General features: G+C 42.0%; 1 protein-coding gene across 4 annotated transcripts in view; it reads left to right on the top strand.

The window, feature by feature from the left end:
* The window catches only part of Thoc5 (THO complex subunit 5), a 33,595-nt gene that overhangs the window by 7,837 nt on the left and 11,723 nt on the right, over positions 1-14,035 (top strand). For 2 of the 4 annotated variants that reach the window (XM_021257174.2, XM_004843405.4), the window contains exons 6-13: positions 2,221-2,367; positions 2,900-3,014; positions 4,828-4,960; positions 5,672-5,707; positions 7,268-7,345; positions 7,846-7,886; positions 8,151-8,250; positions 12,516-12,624. In XM_021257174.2, the coding sequence (XP_021112833.1) occupies positions 2,221-2,367; positions 2,900-3,014; positions 4,828-4,960; positions 5,672-5,707; positions 7,268-7,345; positions 7,846-7,886; positions 8,151-8,250; positions 12,516-12,624 (759 nt within the window). The remainder of the gene's footprint in view (positions 1-2,220; positions 2,368-2,899; positions 3,015-4,827; positions 4,961-5,671; positions 5,708-7,267; positions 7,346-7,845; positions 7,887-8,150; positions 8,251-12,515; positions 12,625-14,035) is intronic. The other 2 variants (XM_021257175.2, XM_087198507.1) reach the window with 1 other exon arrangement.

Raw genomic sequence — 14,035 nt, 5'->3', positions numbered from 1 at the left:
ACATGTTTATGAGATACAGTGTGACAATGTGATGTTTTGATTTGTGTATACATTGGGTAGTAATCAACTTGGGCTAATTAGTATATCCATCACCTTAAACTTTTATCATTTCTTTATCGTGAGTCCATTAAAATTCCTCTTTTTGGGCCAGGGATTTAGCTCATTGGTGTCGTCGCCTGCCTCACAAGCACAAGGTCGGTCCTGAGTTCAATCCCCAGTACGAAAAAAAAAAATTTCTCCCTTCTAATTTTTTTGAGATACATAGAACATTATTGGGTTTTTTTGGGTTTTTTGGGTTTTTTTTTTGGTACCAGGGATCGAACTCAGGTCCTTGGGCTTTCGAGGCAGGCGCCCGAACCACTGAACTAAATCCCCAGCCCCCATTATTGTTAACTATGTTCACTCTACTGTGCCATGGAATGCCAGAATGTATTCCTCCTGTCAAACAATAATATACTCATTAATCAGTCCTTCCCTCTCCACTACTTAGTACTATTTTTGAAACTTCTAATGAGATTTGGTGGTATTGAAATTAAAAAGGCATAAAGAACACCATGCCCCAGTCTGTAATCATTGCTCAGGAGGAAACTGACAGACCCAGAATACTGTAGAACTTGGGACCTGTCGGGTTGTGGGTGGAAAAAGCATGGGGATTGTAGTCACACAACTTAAGTTCCCGTCCCAGTTCTGCCACTCAAGCCATGTAACTTTGGCAAGTTGCTTTCCAGTGGAAACTACCTTCTTATTTGAAAAATGGAAGTAAAAAATCCCCACCTCCTAGAGTTTGTTTTTTTTTTTTGGTACTGGGGATCGAACTCGGTACCTTGGCGCTTTCAAGGCAGGCACTGGAACCACTGAGCTAAATCCCCGGTCCTAGAGTTGTTTGTAAGAATTAATGAAGTAAGGCACCATACAATAGATGCTTATTAGTACACAGAAGCTCCTGACTGTTATTGAAGAATACCAGAACCAGGAAACAGATGGGACCCAGAGATTTGGGGGCAGTAGACAGCTTTATTTACACCGGTGGACCTGACTGGGATCTCTCCCCAAAGAGGTCAGGTCCAGAATATTGGCGGGCTGGCAGTTTTATAGGGTTGCAAGCAAGAGGTACAGAAGCAGAAGCAGAGTATTTGACAGTCTTTGGTTGATTAGTTATTTGTCACTTTTCACATCTATAAGGCTTAATTCCATTGCGGTTTCCCTGGGAATATAGCAAGCAGAGTTTACACAAAGCAGAGCAGCGGAAGGGAAGGCAGAGCCGGGAGTTCTGGCAGAACTTTATAAGTCCATTACTGTCCTTTGGTGACACATTACAGAAGTTATTGTGGCTACTCAGGTGCATTCTACAAAGAGCATAGTTACCTAGTTAACCCATTGTTGCTTAATATCACAGTTAACTCATAGTTGTCCAATTTAGTTACTTTTGTTAGAAATATATATATCTGCCTAGAAATTACCTTTCACTATGACCTAAACATTCAGCTATGTTAACATAAAGTGTATTACATTTCTTCTATATGTGTCTCCATTATACATGCAACAATGAAAAGCCTCTAGATTTTTTTTTTTTGGTACCAGGGATTGAACTGAGGACCTTTCGCTTGCAAGGCAGGCGACGGAACCACTGAGCTAAATCCCCGGCCCCTCTAGATTTTATTTTTTCATGTCTAATTCTACCAAGCTGGATCTCTTCCCTCATTCTTATGTTTATGCAATTAGTGTTTTGAACTTAATGTTTATTCTTATTAAATGACATGTTCTGGATGTGGGCCTGGGCCATTATGGTTTTATTTGAGTCTCTTAGTTATTAGTTCTCCTTCTTAGCTGGGAAACATTTGTATATTGATAAGCATTCTTTTTAGGTCTTTTTTAAAAATTAATTTTATTGGTACATTTTAGATATACAATATAGTGACATTCATCACTGGAAATTTGTACCTTTACATAATCTATCTTGGTTTTTATTTAGGTCTTTTTAAATTCATGGATAAAAAGATTAGACAGAATGGATGAGGATCCATTGGCATGTTGTCAGCAACCTCTCATTACGCTGAAACATTTGCTAGTGAGCATCTGGGGAGATTGGATTCCAGGATCTTGAGTAGTTGTAGACCAGGGCTGAGTGAGCATAGATGGGGGAACTTTGTACCCACCTAAACCACATTTTGGAGTCCTGCGAACAGCAACAGCAGCTTGACATCTAGTTTTTGCCTGTAGGTCAAAGCATGAAGAAATCGATCTGGTCAGTTTAGAGGAGTTTTACAAAGAGGCTCCACCAGATATCAGCAAGGCTGAAGTCACCATGGGAGACCCTCACCAGCAGACCCTGGCACGTCTGGACTGGGAGCTGGAGCAGCGGAAAAGGTAGTGCTTCTTCCTTCCTGAACTTGTTAACCACAGAGTAATGGTGCTGTGTGATGACATGGGATCAGACAGCAAAGCACTATGGAACCAGCAGAACAGTCTCTAAGACAAATCCTACCTTATGATTAATTCACAATGAATAGTTTAAATTTTCCAGTCTCATCCTGGGTGGGGTTGTAATTGCTTAGTGCTATTAACAAAGTTGGAGTAACTTTTCCTTTATATTTCATTATGTTGCTTAGCATATGTAAAACTGTGGGCTCAATCTTCAAAGTAAGGAAGGAATGAAGGAGGGAAGAGGGAAGGGAGGGAGGAACAAGAGGAAGGGCAGGCTTTGGGGATAAGATCTAATGTTTTTATAAGGATTTAAATGATAATGTCTGTAACCTGTCGCTAAGGGCCTTACTCTAGGTAAATGCTGGCAGACATTAGCATTTAATCAGCTGCCATTATAGGTGGAGTCTGACAGTCCACAGGTATGTTGAGGTATCTTTGTAAGTTCGGCATGATAGTGCTCTGTCCTCTCCCTCAGACTGGCAGAGAAGTACCGAGAGTGCCTGTCCAACAAGGAGAAGATCCTTAAAGAGATCGAGGTGAAGAAGGAATACCTGAGCAGCCTTCAGCCTCGGCTTAATAGCATCATGCAGGTGAGGCCTACCAGGGTTTTGCCTCGCCTTCACCACTGACTAGAAGTAGCTAGAAGCCACTGCCTTTGGGCTTTGCCAGGTCCTGTACTTTAATCAGGGTACATTATGAGGATGGTTTTGATGGCATCCTACCCAACTAATAAGAAAGCTTATGTCCTGGGGTAAAGTATTGACCAGATGGGCTCAGAAACATACACAGATGTACCTGAACATTTTCCTTTTATCCAGAGCTTCATCTGGGTAACATACTTTCTCAGACTGTACATTCATTGTACCCTCTGCATGGTCCCTGCCACCAGGCCTGCAGTTTCCAGGCACTTTTTTTTTTTTTTCTTTTGCAGTGCTGGGGATCAAACTGAGGGTCTAATGCATGATGGACAAGTGCTCTACCACTAGATTACATCCCCAGCCCAAATCTTATGAATGTTAGGGTCCCTTGAAGATATCTCAGGGCCAGACTGCTTGGCAGATTGGCTCCTAAAATGAGCTTCAGTCATATATGAAAGCCAGTAAGTACCTTAGGAGAGAAAGTTTCCAGTTTATTTATAAAATAGAATGTCTTTCTATATAGGTGACCTGATTTTTGTTTGCTTTGTGAGGCCAGATTTGTTCTAAATGCTTACAATTTTATGAAGCAGGATCAATGACTAATTTGGAGGAACTTTGTAAAAGGACCCTAGAGAAATTATAAATTCACTTTTCTAGAACTTGGCACTTTTCTAGGACTCTAATCATAGAATTAGAATTATTATAAAAAATATTCTATTATGAAGCATAGAACTTCATAACAGAAGATAAAATGGAAACTAAAAGTTTTGGTTATATTCAACACTGCATATCCTCTGCATCCCTAAATTTTATCCTGTTAAATGGAAACTACGACTGTCCTTAAATAGAATACAGGTTAAATACATGTTTATGTAACACAGCCTTACAACTATGAAGGAAGTGTGGACTAACATACCACTGATAGAATAACTGGACAGAGAGATTTATTATAGTACAGTATTTAAAAGTGCAAAATGCAGATTTCTTTTTGTATGTCTTGGTTTACAAAGTATCTGTGTAGATATATGCGTGAGTTTTGTGCTTTCTTAAAAAAGTTTGTATTCACACCAAACCTTTGGGGGCTTCAAACTGGAAGGTTTTGCTATATATAAACTGTATACAACTTTCTATGAGTCTTTTTTTTGCAGGGGGGCAGTACCGGGGATCGAACTCAGGACTTTGTGCTTTCAAGGCAGGTGTGGTGCCATTGAGCTAAATCTCCTGGCTCAAAATGAAATTTTTAAAAAGAGGGGGAAGGATAAGAATATAACGCAGCAGGGCTGGGGATTTAGCTCAGTGGTTCTGCCACCTACTCCACAAGGGCAAGGACCCAAGTTCCATCCCCAGTACCAAAAAAAAAAAAAAGAGAGAATATAATGCAGCACTCCTTTAGATTCAATCTCCAATATGGGGGAAAAAAAATCTACAATTTTCGTGTGTGTTGACCTTTTATCCATCTATACATTCTATTCATTTACATGTACCACTTTTTTTGTTTTGTGGTTTGATTTTTTTGTACTGGGGATCAAACTCTGGTCCTTGTGCTTGTGAGGCAGACAGTGGAACCACTGATACATGTAACTCTTTTGCAAATAAAAAACTATAGTCACAAAGTAGCCACATGTACCTTTGTAGATGGGCTAAAGGGAAAAGCAAGGCTTTGGTGAAGCTCAGTGGTAGAGTGAGTGCTTAGCATTCCTGAGGTCCTAGGTTCAATCTCTGGCACCAAAAGAAAAATGAAAACCCTCTTTTTTGTTGCGTATAGGCTTCCCTCCCAGTGCAGGAGTACCTGTTCATGCCATTTGACCAAGCTCACAAGCAATATGAGACAGCCAGACACCTGCCGCCTCCCCTCTACGTGCTCTTTGTACAGGCCACCGCCTATGGGCAGGCCTGTGGTGAGTATTGGGGCCAGGGGAGAAGGAGGGCTGTGGGAGCACCAGCAGTGTCCTGCAGAGTCATATGGAAGCCCCGCCCACCCTGGCCCATCCAGAAGTTCTCAGGTGATAGACACTGCCTCCTCTCTGCTTTGCCCAGCATGGCTGCTTTGACTAGCTGGCCTGAGGCTAGACTAACTGATGGGCATTTCAGAATGGATGGCTTAAATGCTTTCATGAGTCTGGCTGGATGGCCCTTGTGTGCAGTGCCCAGGTAGCTCATCTGAGGTTCCAGGTGCTCATGCCATCAAGGCACACTTCATAGGTGGTTTGGAGCCTGTTGTTCTGCTTTGCGTGGGGGTAGAGGGGCACTTATTGAGCACAGGGCCCAGCCAGCTCTTCCGGGCTTTCTCTGCACCTTGAAACAGGCTGCATGTCATTATACTAAATTACCAGGTGAGAGGCTTTGTCCTCAATATACCTAAGGGCAGCCTTTGACTCTGCTAAAGTTGAGAAGTTTTTGCTTTTGCTCTCATGCAGCTTTCACCCAGCACCTAACCTTTTTCCCTCACGGCATCCCACCCCATTGCCTCAGATAGACATGTATTGCACCAGTGCATACCTCCTCTCCCAGCCACAGACACCAACACATTACTGCCTCTCTTCTTATGTCTTCCTCGTCCTTTTTGTCTTCTCCCTCCCCATTGTTCTCCCTCCTGTGTTCATCATCAGCTCATATGAAATCCTCCTCCCAGCCCCCTAGACAGGGTGAGTAATTTTCTTTTCTTTTGTGTTTAAAATTCAGATGGTAAAAAAATAAAAATTAAATAAAATTCAGATGGTTTCCACTCCCATTTTCTTACAGAAGCCAAGATTAAATAACTTTAAAAAATAATCTGGGGCTGGGATGTGGCCCAGTTGTAGATCTTGCTGAGCATGCATGAGGTCGTGGGATCAATCACTGGCACCATCGTACAAAAGAATAGCCTGGCATTTGCCAATATTTGAAAGGGGTAACTAGCTTGTTTGGGGTAGGATGTGATGGTTTGTGTATGGTTGCCAGAGATAAGGTCGTTGGCTACTTGGGGAAATCTGCCATTCCTTCTTAGTATAGCTGGCTAAACTGTTGCAGTTTTCTGTGACTCTGTACAGAATGGAGGAAGAGGGGTTGGGATATAGCACCACAAAAAAGGAGGAAGAAGGGAACCTGATCTCAGAATACTAGGTCTGCAGAGTACCACAAAGAGTGGCTCAAGGAGACATCAAGCCGGGTATGTTGTATAGGCTATTTTCTCAGTGCTTGAGAGGCCAAGCTCAGGAGGAACTGACCTGATCTTCAATCTGTGCCTGTCTGCTTCTTAGCTATGGTTTCTAACTTCTCTGAGCCTTAAGTTTCTCATGTCTAAATGGCGTAATAATAGTTTCCTATATATTCCTATAGGGTTGTTGTGAAGATAAAAACTAATATTTTTTTTTTTAGTGTTGAGGATTGAACCAGGGGCCTCAGACATGCTAGGCAATTACTGGACCACTGAGCTATGTCTCTATCCCCAAAGCTAATTTTTATTTATTTATTTATTTATTTATTTATTTATTTTTGGTACTGGGGATCTAACTGGGGTCCTTGCACTTGTGCAGCAGGCGGCGAAACCACTGAGCTAAATCCCCGGCCCTAATTTTTAAAAAATATTTCAATAAAAATGATAAACAGCATTCAGTCCTCACCACTCAACAAGGCAGCTACTATTTCAGTCCAAATTTCGTAGATGTGAAAACTGAGGCTCAGAGCAGTGATACCTACCCACATCATGTGATCAGGAATCAGAAGGGCAGGGACTCAGGTTTGGGATTGGACTGCAAGTTCCTGCCCACTCCTGCCTCCTAGTTGAATAGATGATGCTATCCAGGTGCTTGGTGTCCTGCAGAAAAAAGAATAAGCACTTAGGTGAGGGCTGTTCCTGGGATGTGGACAGTGTGGGCTTTTTGGTGAGAACTTTTAGGACAGTTGGCAAAAGGGTTTTATGGACCTGACTATGCACTGAGGTTAAATTTCTGTGCTTTGGTATGCACCTAAATAGAGGGATCCACCCGTAATCTGGGGGTACCTTGTGTGGAATCTGTACTATGGGCTCTTTGTACTCAATAAATGCTGGAAAAATAAGTTTCCTACCTTGTCCCCCTCCATGTGGAGAAAGGGCTTTTGTCTCCCCACCTTGTGTCGGTAGGGACCTGGGCAGAAGCAAGAGAAATGCAGTCCATGCTGGCTTGCCTGCATCTCTTAGCACTCTTTCCCAGCAGCTTTCCCATGGAACTTTCTCTTGCCCCCAGATAAGACCCTGTCTGTGGCCATCGAAGGCAGTGTAGATGAAGCCAAGGCTCTGTTCAAGCCTCCCGATGACTCCCAAGGTAAAGTGGAGATTGGGATCACCAGAAATACGAAAACACTACCTAAAGGCAGTTCTTGGGATTTTACTAGACTGGTTCTGTGTAGCAGAACCCTAATGTCAATTTTTGGGACAGAGAAGCACTCAGTTCCTGCAATCACAGGCTGCTGCCTTTGGATTTCAGTACTGTCACTCACTAGCTCACTGACCCTGGGGAAGCTCTTCAGAATTAAATTAGATGATAATAAATCACATTTTATTACCACCTTGCTGCCAACATAGTGATGAGTGCTTTATAAAAATGACATTAAAAACCCCTTTAGAAAATAAGGGTGGTGGGGATTATAGTTCATCCTTTTTTTCATTACCATGTTTTCATAAATAAGCAGCAAATTAACTTATTTATTCTAAAGAAACTCATGTATAAAGGACAGCCTGGGCCCCTCAGTTCCTGTGTGTGAGGTACTTCAGGGAGCATCAAGAGCCCTCTCACCTCTTGTTGCCTTTTCTGTGCGGCTGCAGATGACGAGAGTGACTCAGATGCTGAGGAGGAGCAGACCACGGTGAGTATTGTTTCCCCTGGCACGGGAGGGAAGCCATCATACTGCTGCATGGGAGGGTGGCTCATTTGCAGGTGCCACCCTTCCTAGAAGCAGAAAGAGGACTGCTGGGAGGGCTGCTGAAGAAAGGGCTGGTGGGAGGGGAGCCTGGTAGCCTGAGTAGCTCAGACAACAGGACCTAACAACTTTGAGGCCCTGGCTGAGAGGAAGAGGGAAGGGGGTTACTCATAACCAGTGCTTATTGGCTTCACTCTTTGCTTTGTCCAGAAACGGCGGCGACCCACACTGGGAGTTCAGTTGGATGACAAGCGCAAGGAGATGCTGAAGAGACACCCTCTGTCCGTCATGGTTGACCTGAAATGCAAAGGTCTGGTTGCACTTGGCTCATTCTGGGGAATCCAGTAGTACCTAATTTGGCCAGCTGTAGGTCCAGAAGGTTCCTGGAAGTCAGAGACCTCTTTACCCCTAAAATTGTTTTATTTTCTATTTCTGATTTTCTCTTTTTTGCATGGGGTATTTGATTTTTTTTTTAAAGCTGTAACCTTAGCAACATATCAATAAAACTCCAGACACATAAGGAAAGCTTAATAAAACTACACCTTTTTTGAGTTTGCTACATTGAATACACAGAACAAGTTGCAAGAGTATATGTAGGTTTTGAGTAATACAACGAACATGTTTAATAAATACAAGTAGGAACTAGACAGGCATGGTGGTGCATGCCTGTAATCCCAACACTGTGGGATACTGAGGCAGGATGACCTCATGTTTGAGCATTATCTGGGCAACTTACAAACTTTAAAATAAAAAATTTTAAAAAGGGCTGAAGATATAGCTTAGCAGAGAATGTTTTTTTTTGGGGGGGGGTGGCAGTAGAAAAGTGGTTTTATTATAGGGATGGCAGTGTTCAGCATTGGGAGATCCACCCCAAAAGTCATCATTTTAACAGAGGAAAGGAAAAAGCCATATGATCCTGTCACTAGTTGGAGAAAAAGTATTGGACTGAATTCCCCAGCTGTTCATGGTAAAAGCTATCAGGAGACTAGAAGTAGAACATAACCTTCTCAACAGATTAAAGACATGTACTCCATACTTCCAGCGAGAACTCCTTATATGAATGGAGAAGATACAATGCTTTCTCCTTAAGGTGGGGAACAAGGGCAGATATGCTTACTCTTCATCTGTCCGTTAAACTTTGAAACCTATTCCCCACCAAAATAGTCTGGCAATAAAATGACACAATTAGAATAGGATTGGCAAGGTAGAAGCAAAATCTTTATATGTAGATGAAATGATCATCTACAGAAAAAATACTAAGAAATCTCTAGGAGTCCCTAGAACTTGTATTTGAATTTAGCAGGATTAGAAAACACAAGGTATATATAAAAATTCAGGTCTGTGTATACTTGCTATAAATGAAGAATTGGATATTGAAATTTAAAAGTTATGTAGGAGTACAAAGGACCTAGAAAAGAAAAAAGAAAAAGAAAAAAACAATGTTGGAAGACGTTTAGTACCTAATTGTAAGACTTCTTCTAAAACTACAGTAATCAAGGCAGTGTTGGTGTAAGGAAAGACATCTAGATCATTGGAATAAAACAGAATCTAGAAATGGAACCACACATATATGCTCCACCGAGTTTTGAAAGATTATTTAACATTAACATTTTATAGAATATAAACTCAAGAGCCAAGGAAAAGAAAGTGTTTTCAGCAAACAGCACTAGAACACGTGGTATCCGTATATAAAAAATTAACCTCAACCCTTTATTTCCATACATAAAAATAACTTGAAAGGACCTATGAACCTAAATATGAAAGCCTGAAAGTATAAAACTTTAAGAAGAAATTATAAGGGAAAATGTTTATGAATTTAGGGTAGGCAAGAACTACCTAGGATACAAAAAACATGATGTATAAAAGAAAAAATTTGATAAATGAGATTCCATCAAAATTTGGAACTTTAAATGACATCGTTAAGCAAATGAAAAGTAGTCCTTAAACAGACCATACTTATAGTGCATATAACCTATGACCAGAATATATAAAGAACTCTTACAGCCCATTAATAGACAACCCAGTTAAAAAGTAGACACAAGAAGATAAATAGCCAGTACAGCACAAGGAAAGGTGTGCAACTCTAGAATCAGAAAAATACTAATCAATACAATAACAAGATTGAATTATACACTCATTAGGGAGATGAAGTTAAAAGTTTTAAAAGCCTTGTCATGACTTTGTCTTTTTGTTGGATTCTCCCCCTTTGCATTTAATTTCTCACACCCAATTTATTCGTTCTGCTGGGCTTCCCGGGGTTGTGATCCTCATTGTCTTTTCCTAGGATATTGTCTAAAATTTTTTGGAGTGCCGGTTTGGTATTCATGAAGTTCCTAAGGTGCTCTTTATCATGAAAGTATCTTATTTCTCCATCAATTTTGAAAGAGAGTTTTGCAGGGTACATCAATCTGGGTTGGAGGCTGTTTTCCTTTAGGGCTTGAAATATGTCACTCCAAGCTCTTGCATTGAGGGTTTGCATTGAGAAGTCTGCTGTGATTCTGATGGGCTTTCCTTTGTATATGATTTGTTTCTTTTCTCTCACTGCTTGTAGAATTTTCTTCTTCTGTTGGGTTTCTGGAATCCTAACTATTATATGCCTGTGTGTGGATTTTTTTTGATCAAGGCTATTTGGAGTCCTATATGCCTCACTTATCTGTATGTCAAGTTCTTTTCCCCTGCTTGGGAAGTTTTATGCCATCACTTCTGTGAAGTGTTTTTATGTCATCTGCACTCTTTCCTCTTTCTTCATTGACTCCAGTCAGTCTTATGTTATTCTTCTTTGCATCGTCTAGCAGCTGCTGGATTGATTTCTCATGTTCCCTTATAATTTTAAAGCAATTTTTCTTTTCCTCCTCACTAATTGCAATCTTATCTTCTATATCTGAAATTCTGTCCTCACATTGGTTCATTCTGCTGTGTAGACTTTCGATGGAGTTTTTAATCTCCTGGAAATCTGTTTGCATCTGTTTTATGGATTCCATTTGTTTCCTATGTTGGGATTCCATCATGTTCCTCAGATCCTCTATTTTTTTTAATCTGTGTCCTCTCTAGATTTTTAATCATGTCTTGCACTATGAGCACAATCTTTGCTGTTATCTGAGAAATTATTTCTGATTTCATTTTTCCCAGATCCTCTTTTGTTGCCAGTTGAGGGAGTCCGGGTGGTTGAGTATCAGATTATTCCATCTCGTTTCCCTTTGGGGTTGCTGTAGGTGATCTGGAAGTCTTGTTTTTGAGGCTTGTTTATGTGTCTTCTTATTTCCAGGGTGGGGGGGTGGGGGGGTGCTTCTGGCCCCCGTGCAGCTCACCTTCTCTGCAGCTCACCTTCTCTGCCCCTAGGAGTGTAGAATGGTGGCAGAGGAGCCTCCTCCCAGGCACTGGGACTAGCAGAGAATGTTTTGAAACTGTTTTTTTGTAGAAAAAGTAGCACATAATAAAGTGCCCTGGCAATATCAGAGTTAGTATTTGCAATTTAAGTTTTCTTTTTTTGGGGGGGGGGGTACCAGGGATTGAACTTGGGACCTTGCGCTTTCGAGGCAGGCGTTGGAACCACTAAGCTAAATCCCTGGCCCAAAATTTAAGTTTTCTTCTCACCCAAGCTCTCAGATGATAATCTTTGGTCTTATCTCCAAGGACAGCCTTTGTTACAGAATATTTTGTGCTTACAGAAGCTTTTACACAGTTTATATTTATTATATTTATCTCCTTCCCCTTGGTTTTTTACACAAAGGGAAACGTGCTATACACACTGGTCTTCATTTCGTGTGTGTGTTTATGTGATGCTGAAGACTGAACTCAGTTATGTATGCTAGGCATCACTCAACCGCCGAGCCACACTCTGGCCTTTCCAGGTAGTGCTTACCCTACTCCTCCTGGTGTTAATACCTTAACCACAGTACAATGATCAAAAGCCATATTAATTTTTGGGTTTTTTTTGGTACTGGGGATCAAACTCAGGACCTTGCACTTGCAAGGGAGGCACTGGCACCACTGAGCTAAATCTCTGGCCCAAAAGCCATATTAATTTTATTGGAACAATACTATTAACTAATCTACAAGATTATTCAGAGTTTCCTCATTTTTTTTAATGTCATTTTTCTGTTTCAGGATGCAATGCAGGATCTCACATTGCATTCAGTTATCATGCTCCATATCATTTTCCAGGGAGTGACAGTTCCCCAATCCTGCCTTTGCATTCATAACCTTGATTAGACAAAGTTTGGGGATTTGGGGGAAGAGTAGCACATACTATCACATTGTATCAGGAGCATATGGTATCTCCTTGTTTTTGGTAGTGTTAACCTTGATTCCTTTTCTAAATTGTACTTGTTAGAAGCACAGTCAACATGTCTAGGCTGTGCAAGGGCATGGAAATGACACTCCACCTTGTCAGAGAGAAAGAGGACTAAAGAATTTGTAGAATCCTCCCCGCCCAATATTATATTGCCTCTACGTGTTTGTTTTTATATTAAAAGATTGCAAAGGGCTCTCTGAATTTCCTTTCTATAGTACTGCCGACTCTGCACTACATATTTGACTCATAAACACGTCCTCTTTTTCTTCCTCCCCCTTTAGATGATAGCATGCTTCACCTGACTTTCTACTACCTCATGAACCTCAACATTCTAACCGTGAAAGCCAAAGTAACAACCGCCATGGAGCTGATCACCCCCATCAGTGCAGGGTAGGGGAGAGGTGCTGTGGGGATGGCATATGCATGGGGGTGTGATGAGAGCCTGGGGGGCTGCTCTCCTGAGGAGGTCCACTGCCTTATTGACTTCTGTTGTGTCCTCATGGCGTAGGAGTCCTGGCATATCACTAGAATTTGCACAGTGCGTTTTTTTTTTTTTGTACCAGAGATCAAACTCAGGACCTTGTACTCACGAGGCAGGAGGCAGAACCACTGAGCTAAATCCCCAGCTCATTGGAATTTAGAAAGCACTCTCTGACTTCAATTGCAAAGTCCTTTTATCACACTGCTGATGATAAAGTGATGACGGTGTATTTGCAAATTGAGTAGGTGGGGCAGAGTCACTAGCTTTTTGCAACCAGTGGATTTTGTAAATTTAAAGATGAGGTTTGGCAGACCTGACTAGCTTGACAGATTTAGATTACTCTTTGCCTTTTTGCTTTCTGTCCTAGGCCCTGGGGTTTCTTTCTCCCCAGCTCAGCTCAGTCCTCAGGTTTGTCCTTATCTGCATAGTGGGAGGAGTACTGTGAGGTGTCCTGTGGAGGAGGTTTTGAGAAGGGTGAACAGGCAGTCACAATAGCCTCAGCATCCCTGTGAAGCTCTTGACCTTGGCAATCTTGTGCTACAGCCAGGGTTGGGAAGAAGAGAGTACCAAGAGGGCCTGGAGGTGGAGAAACCTTCACTTCTGAGACTGCCTCCTGGGCTCAGCACTTTCGGTCTGGCCCGGACTAGTCACACTGTCACCTGGAGAAAGACCACTGAGGCTCAGGTCTGGTGCCTGCTGGAGCAGGGCTCTTCCCTCTTCCCATTCTGCCTGATGGGAGAGTGTCTCCTGAGTTTTATATCCTATACCTGAAGTCCACACCACCTTTGGCCTTAGCAGCTCTGCATGAGAGGGTTGTTGGACTCCCAAAGGTCACTCTGGATGAAACTGATCCAGTTTCCAGCAGAGGGAGCCCAGGGCTTGCTTCTGAGCAGAGCAGAGTGATACTGAGGTACTTAGGGACCCCCTGGAACAGGATGAAGCTGTTTTTTTGAGACAAGATTTCTCTCAGGCTGGCCTTAAACTCACTAGGTAGCCCAGGCTAGCCTGGAACTCATGGTGATCCTCCTGCCTCAGCCTCCTGAGTGCTGAGATTACAGGTATGTGTCACCATGCCCAGCAGGATGAAGTTTCTTGTCATGAGCATTTGCTTGCTCATATCTAAGATGCTCAACATGTTCATAACAGGGCTGCAGGATAACTTTATTACATGCTGTACTCCAGCTTCTTACTAAGCTGTATGCTGCTGTAAGCCTCAAAGTCTGTCTTCTTGCTTTGTGGTCATTGATTATAATATCCTTCCCAGGCAGATCATATGCTTAGCATAGAGGAGACACTTGGTAAATGATAGTTGGCTTATTG

The sequence above is a fragment of the Heterocephalus glaber genome, unplaced genomic scaffold (assembly GCF_053883595.1).
Source record: "Heterocephalus glaber isolate CG9 unplaced genomic scaffold, H.glaber_assembly_v1.0 deba00001687, whole genome shotgun sequence".
Classification (NCBI taxonomy): domain Eukaryota; kingdom Metazoa; phylum Chordata; class Mammalia; order Rodentia; family Bathyergidae; genus Heterocephalus; species Heterocephalus glaber.
Note: the sequence above shows the minus strand (reverse complement) of the source record. Positions and strands in the feature narration are given on the sequence as shown.